Genomic DNA, 19375 nt, shown 5'->3' with positions numbered 1-19375 from the left:
GACTTCTCTGAAATCATTGAACAGACTGTACTACATGCACTGAGGACAGCAGCCACAGACACGTAGCTCCTGATAAACCAACCTTAAGAGCAAGGTTTGCTTGCAGGGTGTGTGTGTGGGGTGGTGAATACAAACATAAATTGGAACAGTTGCATCTAAGGTTAAAAAAAACCATATTAAACATGTGTGATTTTAATGCTTTAGGAGAAATGCTACAGATGTTCATGTGCAAAGAAACAGAGAAGAATAGACTGCAAACAGCTTTGATGCAACCTTACAAAAAAAATAAAAAGGAAAAAAAAAAAGACTGATATTTATTTCACTGTCACTATACAACTACTCTATCACACAGATTGTCCAGAAAATGATGCATGGCACTCTTTGTACCGATGTAATATTTATTATGATCCCTCCCTCCAAGCAGCTGTTGTGGATAAGTATGTTTTTCCTTAAAACAAAACAAAACAAAACAATCTAGTGTCATTGCCTGCTTTTGTTCTGATTAATAAGAAACCCTTAAATTGGTATCTCCAAATTTTCAAAATACATTAACATTTCTTTATACCAGAAGACAACATTGACAAAATAAAATCTAACACAAAATTGTTACAGATGCAGTCCTGGTGGAGGATTGAAGAAAAAATTTAGTGAGTGAGCACTTCTATGCATTGTGATAACAAGGCAGCATTTACAGGTAGCATGTTTATGAATTACATGGAATCAGATTTGCCAAATATGTACCATAAACCTCTTCTGCTTAAGCGAAAACAGCCTCTTCTTGAACTCAAGCAATACATATCTAAATGAGGTTCTACATCTGCCATTAGTGAAAGTGCCCATTGCACGCAATGTAGTAACACTTATGACATTCCTATGATAGATGTGAATGTTTAACATTACAAAAAAGCAAAAGAACAGTATCTGCTATTATCTTCAATTTTGTAAAATCTGGACTTTTTTTTTTATAAACACAAAATGTAAACATTAAAGGAAAAAGCTGAAGTTGTAAAGTGAATGTCTGCTTTTCTTTTTCTATTTCCTGATTTGCTGAGCTTCAGAAAATAAAATGCATACAAGGGCTGCTATTTACTTTTTATTTCTACAGTGAAAAGTTACATATGAATGCAACCACTTTTACAACCACCCTATATTCAGAAGACCTTAACACTAAAATGCTGAAGCTGAAATTTCTTTAGGAAGAAATTTCTCCTTTCACTCCCCCCACATCAGGCCTGAGATCTCTCTGGGCTTTGAAATGATGTACAGAGAGTGGCTTCTAGCTATGAAAAAACTTAGCAATGCCCTCCCCAGAGGGAGCCTCAACCTATTAGAGACCTACTGATTACAAGCATTTCATGATTTCTGCCACCAGCTGGAGAAGACTTCTCAGTGGTTAAATCTGATCCATGCAGGCAAGCAAAACAGCCCACACCAGATGCTGAAAAATTACATTTCGGCAATTAACTCTACTGGATGGGGAACATCTTACACAAAGCTATTTGGGACTGCACACACTTATGCTATTTGAGGAATGACTACATGCTATCAACAAGCCCATAGCACTCTACCAAACAAACCCTGTTTTGCACACTTGGGAAGAGACAGAATGCAGAGCAAAAGTAAGGCCAAATTGATGGAGTCTAGTCAAACTGCTCTCAGGCTGAAATAGGGGCAAATAGCATGACTACTTTTTAAAAGCAGAGATAATATACTAACTTAAAATAAATCTTGTAAAAGTTGACCAACAAAGACAAACAATAGGGTAAGGCAAAAAATTAACAGGCTTCAGCCATTGACAGGGTTTCTTTCACTTATCCATGAAAAGAGATATTCTCCATCAATGAAGTAAATATCATGGGTTTCTTTGTAACACCTGGATTTTTCTATTTTGAAAATTTTTAACAGCCAGAATAAATTAAGTCAGACCAGGCATGACAGACTAACTTAAGACGGCGGTCAGGCAAACGTGCAAATAACATTTATCTACATTTAAAGAAAATATTTCTCTGTAAGATCAACATTAGAATCAATGACTGCATTTTATCACCCCTTAACAGTATCCCTACGACAAACAGGCTACATGTATTGTTTGATATAAAATATAATGTAAAAGAAATATGAGTTACGGACAGCGCACAAATCATTTTCCCCTCTGTGAACTACAGCCTTCCAATTGTATTCCATGGCTCTAAACAACAGCCTCAAAATAGCCATCTGGAAAATCATGTGACATCCTAGAAGTTCTACTGTGATCTTCACCTACATTGTGAAAACAAAACAAAAAACCCAAACCCTATATAGAATAACTACATGCAGATTTTTTTATTATATAATTACTTCTGGAATAAAATCAACAACTTTTTCTTACAAATTTATTATCACAGCTATCTTTCTCAGAAATTATAGGGACAAGAGGGACTCATAAGCAAGAAAAACAGTGCCAGAAATAGCTTTATAATTACTGTTCTATTTTCAGTACTGCCTTACTCAACTTTTACGCAACAGTGATTAGCCTATTGCCTTCCAACACGCACCCTTTTCTAGCTCACAGTAAATTGGGACATCCATAGACGTTCTGGAATCAGTAAAAGCCTCACTCCAGCCTGGTGCTTTCTAAGAGTCATGGTACACAGTACTAGACAGTTTTGAATTCTAATATAGCTGGTAGGGACAGACAGGGCAATACCAGTCAATACTAGTGAAACAAAATTGATCATAGTGTTTCCACATGAACAATTCATGCACAGGGCTAATTTTTGCAATGTTCTATTTGTCTAACCCCTCTTGTCTTTCTTGTGAAACAGCTGGCTTATACTCTTCTGGCATCTACACTTACTGTGGAAGAATAAGAATGTCATACTCAAAATGAAGGTATTGCACTACAAATAGTGCAATATGGGAGCTCAATATTGCTTCCATACTAAATGAATAACACATAGATAGAAGAATTCAGAAGGTAAAGTTGACATTATTAGCTATGGTATCACCCAGCCATGACCGCCCCTATTCTGCTGGCTAGTAATGGTCACACCCAGACAGTTACCTAAGCATCAATTGTTAGAGGAATTAATGAACCACCAAAAGGCACAAGAAAATCAATAGTCAGAGCAGCTTCCTCTGCTAGTCTCCTCCTGCTGTTTCTCACTGGCTAGGTTAAAACAAAGAGGATGTCAATATCTTGAAATGAAGCGTAACAGAAGAATCCATCAACACACCATCCTATAACTGTTCTCAATTGGTCTCAGAAAGAGAGACTGCAGAATGCGATGTGCATAGTTCTTTCCGGAACAAAGGTCAGTGATGAAAGGAGATGAAGGAGACGGATAAAAGTATGTTCAAAAGCTGCTATTGATGCTACACAACTTAGAAACAAAAAGAACCATACTTTAACTGATCTCATCATTTCACTAGGCCAACAAAAGGGAAAAATAGGACAATCAGGAATAGAACTGCTCTTATTTTAGATGAAAGGTAGATCCCTGAAAACACTCCTGCTAAATTCAGTTCACAGAACAAGTCCGCTGAATATACAAACCATGAAACTGACTCTGTGGGTGTTCAAGATGGAGAGGATATAACTGGGAAACATGTTCTCCCTTCCCACGTACTCCAACTTAAACTTTCTTAACTTTTTACTAATTGTGCCTACGTACACTCTCTTCCTCTACACAAATCTTTTAAATTCAGGAATGTCTTTGTTACTTCCTTTCCTTCTGCTTTCCTTATATGGATGGACTAGATAATCTACGCTTTTAGACTTGTAATATCAGCCACAGGGCCAGAACAAAGTGATAACCAGTGACAACAGATTGTGTTTGTACGCTAGTTCTGAGGAAAGCATTGCGAATGTTTGCTCTCTTGTCTTGTCTATGCTTCCAGTTCATCACAGAATGAAACACAACCCCATTCCTAGGATCAACCATAATAAACTGCCCACAAAACAGCTACTGACATCATGGCAGAGAAATCTAAACGTCACCTCCTCTAGAAATAAAGAGAAAAAACAACTTGATTTTTCAACACCTTAGTCAAATGGTGACAATTTCACACCACCACTCCTAAACCAGTTCCGAACCACAAGCATTTGTAAGATTATAATCTTAATTCAAATTCTTGGATCAAATGTTTGAGTCTAAACCAGAAAACTCTCTATTAATATCCTGGAAAATGCATGGTAGGGAATATGTATGTGCCTAGTCCAGACAACCCAGGTGCATGTTTTCATTTAGATTCATTGCATCATAATCTGTTGCATTACAAATTGCTGTAAGTAAACTCTTACTGCACCCTTATACTTATGAGTAAAGCATTAACCTTTGTCCAATAATGATTGATCATTTATGTATTGTTCATATAAATCAAACAGAACACTACTCTGGGTGGGCAAATACATCTTCACGATCAGCCAGTTTCATAAACAAACAGATCTAGGATGCATGTAGGCAAAGGTAAAGTACAGCTTGGCCCCTGACCAGCTCCCCTGCAAATCTAATGCTCTTCTTACTGGATATGCATTTTCAGTCTTTCCTGAAGGCCTGTGTCAGATCAGGAGGCACTGCTGACTCTGTTGCTTGGTGACAAAGAAGTTATTTTACTCCAGAACTATTTAGCACCTCATCCTGCAACTCCCAAGCAAGCGCCACACACTCTTGATAAACTTCCATCTTCCATGGGGTCCAGGTAACACTACTGACATCTTGGGTCCTTCATAACTGCATCTCCCTCAAAAATGAGGTTTCTTCTGCTTCACAGGAATTCATTCTGAAGTTGCTTCTCTCTTACCACAGACCCATGGCTTCATGTCATCTGCTCTCTACAACAGTCATACCAGTTTGCTTCACCTCAAGCCATTTTCTAGTTGAATGGGACTTGGAAACAGTGTAATATTAGCTTTAAAGAGATCTGCTTAGCATGCACAGAATGGTGCCATGCACTTTAAGTTAAATTAAACACTGCCTCAATCTACTGCATAATCAAGAACCGAACAAGCAACCACTGGGGTTTTCTAGAGTAGGAAGGTCTTAAAGATGAGGGTGAACTCAAGCCACTCCTTTTTTAATAAAAATTATCACTAATACTTCAGAAATTTGCTTGGTGCTTTGATTCTTCTATCTGATCTTCATTGATGTCAATGTTATTATATTAGTAATCAAATTTCTTTCTGTTAGAATCATTCAATCCCCCTCATTTTCATAGGATTTCATAGATACAACACGCTTTATTCTGGTCTACCATAGCTGAACTTCTCTAATTGAATATGCACAAAAGCTGAAATGTAGCTAGAGTGAAAAGATTTGTAAACAGTAATTCACAAAACTAAGAAAGCCACTAAAAAAGCAACTTGTTTCATGAGCAGTGAAACTAATGAATTTGATAAATCTGCATCATTTTCATTTCCTACCATCATAATAATTATCATTCTTTCTTTCCTCTGATACCCCCAAAAGACAATCTCTGATGTAGCTAAGCTGGAACTGTTAGCACATGAACGGAACAACCAAAGCGGAACGTATCAAGGACAAAATTCAACCTGTATCCCCCTCAGAGGGGACACTGCTTATGGTTCATTCTTCTAGCCTGACACAGATTTTTATGAAAACTGTAGGAACTTATTTATTTGGGGGATTTCTACTTCTCTGTCAAATGTGGATGCAATCTGCTGTGAGAAAGCATTTTCTCACAAAACTTCAAAAGACTGTTTCACTAAGGTTCAACATAAATATCCTAAGATCAATGTTGACATTGGAAGTTAAGCAAAAAAAATGGTCAAGCCAAGGCATATAAAGATTGCGTGATTCTCAGAGATGACTAGTAAAGCAAACCTGCACTTCTCACTAACATGCAAGAAATATATTTTTCTTTTGTTTTCACAAAATTACCAAAATGTATTATTAATGGAAAAATGACACTTCCAAGGTTTCTGGGAGGTACTGTGTATTTAAGAATACCTATAATGGAAGCTGGGACCAACAGAGAAAATTGTATTCAGTGATGAAAGACTGAACACTTTGCTGAGATTCAAATTATTGCAAAAAAATCACTTCCTGCATATGGTAAACCAAGTATTTTTGCAGAGTTGTCTTATCCTGGGAGGTAAAGGGTACCTCGCTACTAACATAGAAATCAACAGAAACTTCTAGTGAAGTTTTGAGTACCACTGAAAATAAAGCCCCTGATCATTCATGAAGAACTATAATACATTTCATTTGTTTGACCGCTAATTAATCAGTTCCATATCTACAACTCTGAGGGCCAAATGTTGAATAAAATTATGTACCTAGTCAGTTACCATGATATAGTTCACAATTATTACATTATAAATGTAACAGTGAAAACCAGAAAGACCCAAAAACTATTAAGCAGAAATTATTATCCAAGACCAGATCCAAATATCTGAAAGCCAGTTAAGATCAACAACTCAAACAGGAAGGTCTGATCAGTGGCATTTCTATTGCAAAAATGCTATTTATATTAGCCATCTAAATAGAATTCAAACAAGCAAAATACATTACAGCAGTTACAAATGACTAACAGCTAACACATCAATTTCACCTCAGGCTGGGAACTCAATGCTAAAATGAAGTTTATAATCCCATGAGCCCGTTCAGTTATAAACTGTAGGTGGCAAATCAAGTGACTACAAGCTACAGTCCCTGTGTGTGAAAAATCAATACCTGAGAAGGTTTCCTCCGCCTCCTTTGGCAGCAATTTAACAGCACAAACAAAATGCATGTGTTAGTGCTAAAATGGAAGGATGAAGGGCTATATGACCCTTAGACCAAAACCAGGCTCTTCACTGCAGTCTAATCAGAAAAGCTTGATATGCTTTGTGTACAGATGAGGAAAAAGAAATCTAAGACAGATGTAGGATAAACCTGGGAAGAAAATAACCGCAAACTTGCATTAGCGACTTATTTTCTAAAACCAGCTTATCTTATATTGGATTTTTGTCCCACTAAGGATATTGGAATTCTTCAGGACTAAGATAGCTTCCTTACAGGGAGCACTTTTACCGGCCAGTGCTGCACAGAACAGTGTGTTCTGCGTACTGGTTCCCATGCCCAGTACTAGATAGACAATGCAGTGCGTGTTAGCTTAAGATGCTGTCATGAAGGGTACAGATAAACTGGTTCAATCCTAGCAGTTTCCCTTCGTTAATACTAAAGATCATTGTGACACTAATTGATCCTGAGCCTGATCTATTTATCAAGTCTTTTACATGCAGGAGCTGAAGAATTAAAGCCACTTAGTCATTCACAGGGAGTGAGCAACAACTGCTTAATTTTTTGAAGGGATCTTCCTATTGTTTCACAATATACCTTAATTGTATAATGTAATCAGTCATAATTCATCACTATAGTTCTCCAGTATTACTTTTACAGCAGTTTTGTTCTAATGAGGATTTTTAATAAGAACACTCCTTTATCCAAAAGAAAAATAATAATAAACTGTTAACCATGATACAAAGAACATCTCTTAGTGCTGACAATGAATCTTGCTTAAGATGAAGTATTTTCATCAGCGAGCTAGTTGTTATGCATTACCAGCATGTGTGCAGTAGCCTAGCGTGACACCAATTTGCATAATTTCTCTTCTCTAACAGGCTTCAAAAATAATAATAGGCATACGAGATAGAATCCATTAATTTAAACTTCCTTCAGCAGCTATCTTCATGGAGCAGTTATCAAAAGAACCTTTAAAGAATTAAGTTTAATAAATTATAAATGTATTATTCGGGTTATGCTGTCTGGGCCTATAACCATCTAAGTTGAGTTCAGTAACAAAGACCAAGGCAAATCCACAAGCAATTGGCTTGACATCTTCCCAGCTGAAAAGGCTGACAAAAACTGGCAGGACAATGCCAATGTCCACTGCTGCTCACAGTCAATTATTGAACTTGAAAATCAGTTAGGGATTTTGGGGTACAGATAGGTAAAAGAAAAGGACAGATAGTGATACACACAGAAGCTGCTGGGAGCTGTTATACCTGTATATGTTATTTAGTAATGCCTTAATCTACAGAGAGGAACAAAAACAACTTCATTTTTTGCTGATCCGAACCCAAAAAAGACCTTACCATTTGTTAATATTTAAGGCAAGCAGAAAGATTAATGTGTTAGCAAACTCAGATGGGAAGCTAGTTTCAGGAAAAAAAAAGTGAAAATAGCTTTCCACAGTATAATAACTGATGGACCTTTTCTTATCTTCATGACTTATGCATTTGTATATTCTGACTTACATAGCAAACAACATTGCTGCAGTAATCTGATTCTCTCAGGTATTCATCCGGCAAAAAGTCTGGCTTTGTAACTTTGAAGAGTAATTTAGACTTTGGTACACTTCACTGTACATTCTGATATATGGTCATCAATAAGAAAGAACTGATTTGTCTTCATCGCACAAGGGAAGATGCTTGAAAAGTCTACACAATTTACGTATAGACCTAATGTCCACTAATACAAAAACACATTACCAAAGTACTCAGCTATCCCATTGAGGGAACAGGTCCAAGCACCCCGGGAGAAACAACAGATGCCAAAATGGACACAACCAAAAATTCTCAGAGCTTGCTCCTGCCAGGTATTCCACACTGAGAAGCACTAATCGATTTCAGTTCCTACTGATTCAGGGGATTTAAGGGAGATTAACACCTCCAAGAACTGTGATCTTGCAGAGAGAACAATTTAATAACAGCAACAACAAAAAAATCGTCCATTAACTTTCAGAATAGAATTTAAACACAGAATAAAATAACAAACTGGCCTCTTTTCCCAGATTAACTCTTGGGCTGCTGCAGATGCTCCTGAAGAAAGTTAACAGAATGCCTGAACTTAATTTACAAAGAGAAAACATGACAGGTAAGGATGCTGTACCATGCACTGGGTACAGTAACTACGACCTGGAATAACCAGCAATTAGCAGTTCATTAGCAGTGTCCTGGTTCCGGCAGGGATAGAGTTAATTTCCTACCTTAGTAGCTGTGTTTTGGATTTAGGATGAGAACAAAGTTGGTAAGGCACTGATGTTTTAGTTGTTGCTAGGTAATGCTTACACTAGCCAAGGACTTTTCAGCTTCCCATGCTCTACCCACTGAGAAGGCTGGAGGTGCACAAGAAGCTGGGAGAGGGCACAGCCAAACTGGCCAAAGAAACATTCCATACCATGTGACATCATGCTCAGTACATAAACTGGGGAAAGCTGGCCGGGGGGGCCGCTGCTCAGGGACTGGCTGGGCATCGGTCGGCGGGTGGTGAGCAATTGTACTGTGCATCACTTGCTTTGTGTATTATTATTATCTTATTATTATTATCATTTTATTTCAATTATTAAACTGTTTTTATCTCAACCCACGAGTTTTTCTCACTTGTGCTTTTCCAATTCTCTCCCCCATCCCACCGGGTGGGGGGGAGTGAGCGAGCGGCTGCGTGGTGCTCAGTTGCCGACTGAGGTTAAACCACGACAAGCAGCTATTCAGTTTTCTTTTACATATTGTTCAGCTTATGGAACAGCTCTGTGTTCAATACTGTGGGCTTTCAGAACTTGAAAGAGGAAAACATTTTGTGATACCATTCCACAAACCAAAAAAAGAGAGAGAATAGATAATATACTTGTACGTCTCCACAAGCAGCACTGAACTGAGAAATCAGTTAAGGCTTCCACCATAAAAGTAAGTATATTAGATTGTACACACAATATGAAGCAGGATCTACAGCACTATGTTTGCATTAAATTTTTAACAATGCTTTAACCTACAGACATTACATTCTATCACGTCAAATAGCAATGGGTCATTTTTCCTCAGTGAGGGTACCCTCTGTGAATAACCCCAGTTCCTACCTCTCTGTTTAAGCAGAGAGCACCTACTAAAAAAGCAAAGCTTGAAGCAGACTAAAAGCATGATAAGCAAAACAGCAACTGACATCATCCATTCAAGAAAGATATCTTTATATGGTATGAGTGATGTGGTGTAAGGATTTTACTGTCTTATTTTAGGATGCTCCTTTTACTAGATAGTATTATAAAGACAGTTTACATTTCAAATACAATCCTAGGAGTTAGGAGAACTCAAGAGATACTCTTGACTGTAACACACTTCCTGTACCGCAGAAATCATATTTTATACATGCTTCAAGTTCTCCGTTTACAAATTGGATGAACTAGTACCTTTCAATAGTAATACCTTGTATTGAAAGGTGTCTCCTACACAGGCATCCTCAGCTACATCTCTCTAAACATTACAGCAATATTCTGTTGCAATAGCCCTCACAGAAGTCTCATCAGCTGTCCCCACGTAACAGTGCAGAGGCAACCCCGCAGATTGCTATGTTTGTTAAGTGTCCCTTGAGGCTCAGAGCGCGTGCATTTTGGCTTCTCTTGTCGGACACGTGACTTTGTGGACCAGCTCAGCTAGCCACAGAGGTATGCTGGCAGCTTGTTCTCCAGTGCCTTGAAACCCTCTCTGAGCTCTACAACAAAGGGTATTTTTAAAGATACATGTGAGGTGAAATAGATACATGCACAGACTTAACAGGGTTTCTGAAAACCCCTTTACTTTAGCTATCACAAAGAACATAAATAGTCAAAACAATAAACATCTTGTTTTAAGACTTCACTGTCTCAGCCTCCTGACATCTCAAACTCTTTCAGCTTCTAACTCGCTATAACCAGGAGTCCTCAAGCTCTTCTTTCAAGCCTGTGTCATTTACTCTGAAACACAGTTGCTCTCCCTTTCTAAGTCATTCCTCCTGATCTCTGCAGCAAGCACCCTTTTTGTGGAAAAAGAGGCTGATTTTCCTTTAAAATGACTGATAAGAATCCCTTTCCTTTAATCTTCTGGCCTTCCTTGTTAGGTGGTTCCTCTTCAAACCCACTATGTGACCAAAACCTCCCACTGAAGTCTAGCCTCCCAGTTTACATTTAAAGCTTGATAACTGGCTTGTCACACAGAGTAGTCAATCCTTTATTTAATGCCATTCACTCATCAAAATTTAATTTTTCCTCTTTGTTAGCTTTTGGCAAGTGCAAAGTTTATTTCAACCGACCTACAGAAGCAGAAGTACAACAGACAAGGCAAATACACCCCCATTCAAAATGATGCTTGTAGTCTGACAGACTTACACACAGAAACTTCCCAATATCAAACAGAAACCATATATTGTATATAGATTCCCTAAATTGTCCCAACTGTCAATATACTTATATTATATGCACATTTCTGTAAATAGATTTTCTCACATAGCTACTATTCACACAATGGAAGGTTTGTTACCCAGCTTAGAACAGCAATGGTTGCACCAAAAGATACTCACTTGAGGGTGTTCCAGAAAAAACAATATATTGTGCTGCTTTTTTGGAAATTGCCATATCTGATTTATATCCTTGTGGTATCAATTGTACAGAGGTAATTTTCTATAATGAATTATTTATTTCTTGTTGTAATCAGACACCTGAGATAGTAATAAATATTTATATGTCCAGTTAATTCACTAATGAAAACTGAACTAATTCTAAAAATGGGATGTTATCTCAGAGGCATGCTGGCCTAACAGTCTGCTCAACCTTTACATTAGTGAAGGCAACCACCATATGGGAAGCAACTAACAGGAGCTGGAAGAAACCTGATCTTGAAAGCTTGGTATAGGAATCGGCTAAGGTAATAGGACAGAAGACTTTTGTGCGTACTCTAGAAATAGTATCTCACTTTTCTCTATCTCTAATTTCCCAATTTGTAAAATTTGTGATAACGTCCGCCACCCTGATACTCCTTTGCAGTACTTGGGCTTCTCACTAGCATTCCAGAGAGATTTCCTCTTCAGCAATGGAAATATCTCTCCTTCTTAGGCACTGAGCTATTGGCTTGTGCATTGGCCTGTGCAACTCCACTATCCTTTAGAGCCTCTAAGAAATGTTTTGGGCTGCTGGCTGCCTGCGGGTAGTTCAGTACCATCTATGGATTGCAAGGGCCTATAGGCACAAATTCCTCGAAGTTAGCTGGCTGTATTGATATCATCCCTCACTCAAACCAGGTCAACGTAAACGGCTAATAAAAGGATTTATTTACTACATCCACAAGGGATGACGCAGTTTACCAAGGTTTATAAAGTCACAAGAGAATGGAAATTAAAAGAAACAAGTCTACATCCATCTAGACTCAGATCAGCCTTGAAGGGTCTTCTTGTCTAATAAACTCACAGCTCTTTTTCAGCTCTCATGCCCCTCACAGAAAGGAATCCTACTTTGGCAACCATTTTTGCTTTATAATCCATCCCCATCTCTGGGGCAGTTCACCTTTGTCCACTCCACTAAAACACAAACTACTAGTCATTTATCTAAGAAAGGAGTAATCTGTTCCTCCATCAAACTATTGCTTGCCACCTTCTGGAAAGGCTAATGGCTTTAGGCCGGATGTGAAGAGACTCACCTGCCCCATAACACACTTCAGTGATTATTCACATTTGGCTCAACTTTTCACAATCTGTTAGTCCATTGTGAAGCATAACATTAGCTGGGAAGTGGTCAAACCTCAGAGACAAAGCCTCTCTATATGTTAACATTTAGATTTTTATATATTTGTTATGTTGTAAATTAACAACCATAATTTAAGCAGACACATAAATGGGATCAAGGCATGTGTCTCATTTAACTGCCTTTTAATAGAGGCTGCATGTGATAATAATGAATGTTGCTGGAGTTAGATACTGATTTAGCATGCAATCCTATTTTTGAGAGATGCTGTAACAAAGCATTTCTCAGGTAAGACTACAGATCCCTTGCCTAGTTCAGCCAGAACACAGGGGAAACACTGCTCTCATGAGTCTGGAAGCAGAGGTACTGCTGCAAACACTAGGAAATAACATTACAGACTATGAACACTGCTTTCCTCTCATCACTACTGAGAAAGATCAGCCAGGAAAAGGCCACAAAGTACAAGGACTGGTGATTTTGAAACTGCAAATTCATATATCTTAGTGTCAAGGGCAAAAAAAAAAAATACCCCTCTGACAGGGACAGGTTAGAGAAAGCCATGTTCTGCTGGACTTGTTCTCTGAACAATAACTTTCTCTTTCAAGGACCTCAGACCTGTAGTGATTTCAGAAATGATTCACTGGCCTCCTGGGCTCCAGGAACAAAAAAGGAGGAAAAATGAGGCGTTGTAAACCAGTTCATTCTGTACCTTCAACTACTGAATGCCAGTGAAAAAGGAAGAAAAACTTTCAGATGACAGTCCGATTCTGAAGCAGTTGATGTATTTGCTAATTCAGATGCAAAAAGGAAGCACAGTGCAATGTCACAAAACCAGAAGGAATATGGTACTCCATGTACAAATGAAATCCATTAGAGGTTTGGTTTTCGCTATGTGTACAAAGAAAACACAAAAAATGTGGTTGTCAAAAGATGAAAAGACAATCATGGAAGTTTATGCGTTAAATAAGTCCCTGATAAAAGATCTTACCACGATCACTCGAAAGGAAACTACTGCAAAATCCAGAATTAATCCTTGACAAGGCAATTAGATTGTGTCAGCAACTGAAGTCATCCACGACTCTTATCTTGAGTGGGCTGTACTCTGACATAACAAAGGTGTTCAGGAATCCAAAACAGTAGGAGAAAACAGACCTGCAGCAGACAGGCATGTGAACTCTGACTCAAGCAAGATCAGCATGTAAAACTGCTTATCAACTGCAACAACCAGCACAGAATAATGCCCAGCACATGCAAAGAGGCAAAAGCAGCACAATGGATTACAGAATTTTGAAAAAAAGGGGGGAGCAGGGTGTGGACTCTTCACCACAGCTGTTTACAGCTGAAAGGACATTATCTGATTTAACAAGTACTCTAAATTGCATTCTTAGCTGTTCCTTGTACATGTCACATCCCCAGTCTTTCAGCCTGTCACAAAGAGCACTCGCCTTCCAGCTCAGAGAGTGGATGAATTTTCTGTTCCAAATGCCTTTTCACAGATCGGTCAAAAGAAGGTGTACATTTCACAGCAGCCAGTTTGCTGCTACGAGGGAGTGTGAAACCAAGCACATCTTCTCAGCAGTGCTGCTGAACTCTGTGAAACTCTTAGCTGAGCAACCTTATGCCATCACAAATCACCATGCCACCACCTTTCGTCCAGCTATCAAACCAGCTAGTTTCTCTGTATTACAACATATACATTATTACAGTCAGTCGTGATAGTCCTTCACCCTTGAAACTGGAAAGAGGCCAAACTACCACTAGTGAGAAGCAACTTACCCTACTTACATGAGTCACTGACCTACTACTTTAGTTTATTGTCAGCTGACTTCTGCAGACCCTCCAAACCTTCTGCCAGCATATAAATTGCTTCCGTTCCCTGGACTTATGAAAGGAGCACCAGCAAGGGAGCTGCACTAACATCACCGTCCTATTTATTATCAGTTGCTAAACTCAAGTCACTTTCTTTGACAAACACGGGTCCTTCCTCTACATTTGATGACAATATATATGATTTTCAATACAACAATCAGTTTAGTTTTATAATCGTTTTTCACTGAGACAGTGGCCTTGCCACAAAACATGAGGCATCATATCAGATGCATTTTATAAGCAAATTCCCTACCTTTCAGCATATTCAAAATATTTGTTAGAAAAGAATGTAAGACCCACAGCTGAAAAATATCCTTTTAATTAAATTAATGGGGGATTTTCCCTATATAATTGCAAATGATTTTTTAACACTTTTCCAAAAGTACAAAAGACAGGTGATTTTTAAATGCTCTGTAACTTTTTAAAGATATACTCTTCTTTCTTGAACCCATTTTTAATCACAGGAAATTTTTTGAATCATGTACCATATCTACCATATTTATCACATTTCATAATCCTTCCCGGCTTGCCTCTCAGAGCCATTAATTCAATGCTCCATCTGCTACAGTTGCTCATACTGCAGGTGACATTTATGTTAGGTTTGTTTCCTCAGAAGAAAATGCATTAGCAAAGGTAGTCTGACAGATCTTTATATCCACTTCACAGGCTACACACAAAGTATAAAGATCATCCATGTAACTATTGACAGAAACGATGAGAGAACAAGTGAAGACAAGAAGATATGCGCCAAACATGCCCTCTTCTTACAAGTGAGATGGAATTAATCACACCTATCATTCAGCCCTCCAGTAAGTTTAAAATATAGTGTGAAAAACATACAAGGAGACATGAAAACTGCCATCCCACTCTATACTTTTTACTACTCCTCCTGCTTAACGCACTCAGTCTGAGTTTATTCCCCACATATCCAGGAAAATTTCTATCCAAAATGCGCCTTTCAATATTTTTTTTTTCTTTCAGAACAGGTTTTATATCAATTCTTTAGAGCAAATGTAACAAATAGCTCAGTGACAGCTTGTCTGGACATGCTACAAACATGACAGGATTGTCCCATGACAGAGGTGACGTAACTGGATACCAGTTACATAGGTAGTATCTAGACTGCCTAGCTGACATATTTAGAGATCAAGAACCTGGAGGAGAACAGCTTCAGCTCTCCCTGTATCTCCAGGTTTTGCTGGCTAATCTTGAGGTTGATGTATTAAAAAGTATGTAATAACTGGCACAGGGAACTTTCCAATAATTTCTCCTTTTTCTAAATAAAAGGGCAACTATACTGGAGAACAACTGTTAAAAAACGGTTTTTAAAACAAATGCTTTGGTAAGATGACAGATCCTGCAAAATCTGAGGTGAGCTGCTGAGCATTTGAAAGCAAACCACTTTCTACCAGCCAGAGTCTTGGTGTGCTCAGTGGACTGACCCTCAGGCCTCCTTAACCCTACAGGGCAACCCTTTCTCTGGAAATCATTGCACCACACTAAGCTATTTCTCGATTTCCATTTTCTCTCTGTTTATGGTAATTCTTACTTTGTGTTAAAATTGACTGCCAATTAGATAATTTTGGATAAATTTACTCAGGAAAAAAAAGAAGGTGAGATCCTGAAGAAAGAAGTGTTTCTGAAACCTCTAGCCCTGCCTGTCTTTAAGGCCCAAATTAACCACAGTTCCCTTCTACCCTTCAGTTCACGCTAGGCTGGATAACGGAGAAGAGTAGAAGTAGGGAGACCGTGGAAGAGACGGGAACTCCAACAGTATTGGTCACTAAAGAATAGTAGAACAAATTATTCTTATAGCTGAACTATCGTAAACCATCCTGACGTTTGCTCAATGCCTAACCTGAGGATAGAAGTAGCAGAGAACACTGAATCAGGAAACTCTCCACCTGGCAGAGTTTAGTAAAATTCTGCTTGCGCAAGGAAATATTTATGAAACAATGGATGGGATTTTTCTTTTTCCAAGTAGTAGTCAAACATAAAGACAAGATCCCCCTTGGGACCAGCATCACTCTTCTACTTCTATGCCTACCCAGGAAATCAAAAAGAGCAGAGACAGCACTCTTTCAAGCAGTTTTAAGCAGCACTTCCTGTTGTTTCAGATTTCAATACCAGGAAGAAAATTTTTCCTAAATATTCCTATCTTTGCCTTTATTATCCACAAAAAAAAGTCAGAGATGCCTCTTCCTTTTTATACCTAAAGAAGAGCTCAGTCTATTTTTGCATACAACACACCATTTCCATATGAATCTCAAATATGTATTTAGTGTCAGCCTTGCAGCTGGACTCAAGCAGCCAATGGTAAAACAAGTGCCCTCCCCCTTTGCAGGATACCTCCCCCACTGCAGGATATTATAAGCCTTTACCGAAGCATTTACAGTATGCTGCTTATTAGTGACACAGAGTCCTCCTAAAGAATTGTTCTGCAAAAATCTTCTATTTCCTGAAAGCCGTAAGTAGAAAACAGCACACCTGGAACAAGGAGATGCAGGATTGCAGTTAGCAAGCTCTATTTGAGACTTGCACACCTGGGTCTAAATGCAAGAAAGAGGAAAGGCTGGGAAGACAGCAAAGATAAGGCACAATTGCATACCTACAAGTTCAGTACAGCCTCCGTGGTAGAGCTGAAACTGTGTCAAGGACAGAATAGAGGGTTTACTTGGTACTACGGCAATCTGATACACTTGGGCCTTAGGGGAGCCTTACCAGAGCAGGTAACATTGCAGCACTCCAAGATCCTCCACCCAGTCCCCAAAACATTTATATATTTGCAAGTCACAAAGCATTTCGGAGAGGAAACCGTGGCATATAGTACAGATCACTGTGCATTCTATAGATATATCTATCTAGCAAAGACAGCTTTGTCAAGGACACAGGCATCTGCTGGCTAATAGGAGTCAAATCTTTTATATACATGGATAACTGCGTATCTCTGCAAAAATGTGCTAATCTAACTATATTTTGTCTTGCAAGAGTGAAGATCACCTTAGCGCGACAGTGCCAACTGTCTTGTCATTAGCTCCATTATCACAATGACTTAAAAAGAGCTACTCTTGTTATTATACACATACATAAGAACCCCATGCAATAACTTTTTTTTTTAAGAACTAACACTTACATATGTAAATCCTTAGTTGGAAACTGTGTTACCTACAGCATTAATATTCTCAGTGAACTGATTTTCCTTTTTAAAATTTTTGATAATGAAATCCCTGGGTTTCATTTCACAATAGGTTGACACTGACAGGGCCATGAATCCTGATGAGAAAGAGAGCTACCATTTTATTTTTTTGGCAAAGAACCCAAGCAGGAAAAAGTATACCATGAGTCAAGTCTTCAGACAGGAGTTATAACAAAAGCAGTACAGGCTGCACTCTTCACAATCCATTCTTTCTTATAGTATCAAGGTTGTAAAAGCTTATTCCTCTTCCAATACTGCAGGCACTGCCCATCATCAAAACCATCAACACTAAAAACTTGTAACTCAACTAGCAGCTTTTAAGGTACAATTTATGACAATCACTCTTTTGAAGGAAGCTAACAGGTAAGGCCTGTAGAAACTAATCACTGTATTTTCTTTCAGAGACAAGGCTGAAGAGTTCCTTAATAAATATAACTAAGAATTTTACCAGTCACAGAGATCACGTATGATGCCATGCATCACTCAGTTCAAAAGTCTCTCTAGCAAGTAGTTTCTGAAAGTCAGTAGAAAGAGAACTGGCTGAACAAGCCCACAATCACAGGGGCAGTTCTACCCTTAGGGAACGTTCGTGAATGGAATTAACATTTCTAGTGCAACCTGAGTCAAATACAGCTGTGCTGCTACAAATGTATGAAGGCCAGGTTGAGAAGCAACAACAGTCAGTAACTGTTATTTTTAATTACATGTTCTCAGTGAGTAACTTTCTTTCACACTGTTCTTGGTGTTATGATGAAATCAGGAGTCAGCTATTTTGCCTAGCTTAATAGCTTTAATTTCATTACTTGAGAAAGAAAAAAAGAAAAAGGTTAAAAAATACAGCTGCAAGCAGGGCAACACTTCACAGCTACTAGTTGCCCATCTGTAATATAATTATGACGTGTTAGCAGAATGAGACAAGGACTTATCTATTTTCTGGGAAGGGAGTCGGAACAACAAAATACATTTGTTTTTTCTCCAGGGTGCCATAGAAGATGACGTTTAAAAATTCTTTCTTACCTAATCCAGTTTGCTTCAGGACTTGCTGTGTTCTCAGCTGCTGCAACAACAAACATAAAAAGCAAAAGCTTGACAGCCTTTAAGACACTTGAGATCTTTGGCATTTCTCCAGCTGTTTCAAAGTAACAGGCTACCCAAGCTAACAGTTGTTGACATACATGAACCTGACTGCATGCATTATAGTTCTATTCCAAAGCTGATTAACAACAAAAGCGAATAAGATGAAAAATTAAAGGTTGCATTCCTTACCTGACATAGCTCCTGCTGGCCATATGCTGGACTCAGCCAAAGGTACTATCTCTCTGAGCAATAAACCTAGAATAGGTAAAGGCTGAATTATTAACAAGAACATGAGGAGGTCTCAAAAGCACATGATGAATGAAACAGAAATTCAAAACTCACAGTCTGATTTAGTTTGGAAAGGGAACTCAGAGAGTTTCCTGAACTCTTGCTCAATTGATCTATTTCAAACACTAAATGGCATATGGAAAGAAGCAGCATGATGCTTTATGATGATGCAGCAGCATGATGAACGTAGTCCCTTAAACTGCCTTCATACCAGTCTGTTACAAAGTAGAATTTGGCTAAAATGTAAATATCTGGCTTTTATTATATGGTAGTTGTATACATTCCCATTCCACTGGTCACCTCTCTTTTCAGTCATTAACTGCTACTGTGCTTCCAACACTGTGTTTTGGCCGCCAGCTTTTTGTACCTAAGACGGTAGATGTGCTTCTTCAAGCAACTTATAATTGCACTGATACAGTCTCCAAGTTCATACAGTATTTCAGGTTTAAAATTGGGTCATCCAATTAACTTTGAATATGG

The 19375-nt window shown here is 38.4% G+C and overlaps 1 protein-coding gene across 1 annotated transcript in view; it reads right to left on the bottom strand.

The window, feature by feature from the left end:
- MYO3B (myosin IIIB) overlaps window positions 1-19375 on the bottom strand; it is a 158015-nt gene that overhangs the window by 133239 nt on the left and 5401 nt on the right. Inside the window, 2 exon segments of the mRNA XM_009325455.1 lie at window positions 18548-18659; window positions 18797-18862. Coding sequence (XP_009323730.1) covers window positions 18548-18659; window positions 18797-18862 — 178 coding nt within the window.

The sequence above is a fragment of the Pygoscelis adeliae genome, unplaced genomic scaffold (genome assembly GCF_000699105.1).
Source record: "Pygoscelis adeliae isolate BGI_AS28 unplaced genomic scaffold, ASM69910v1 Scaffold106, whole genome shotgun sequence".
Classification (NCBI taxonomy): domain Eukaryota; kingdom Metazoa; phylum Chordata; class Aves; order Sphenisciformes; family Spheniscidae; genus Pygoscelis; species Pygoscelis adeliae.
The sequence above is the reverse complement of the archived record's forward strand: the minus strand, read 5'-3'. Positions and strand labels throughout refer to the sequence as shown.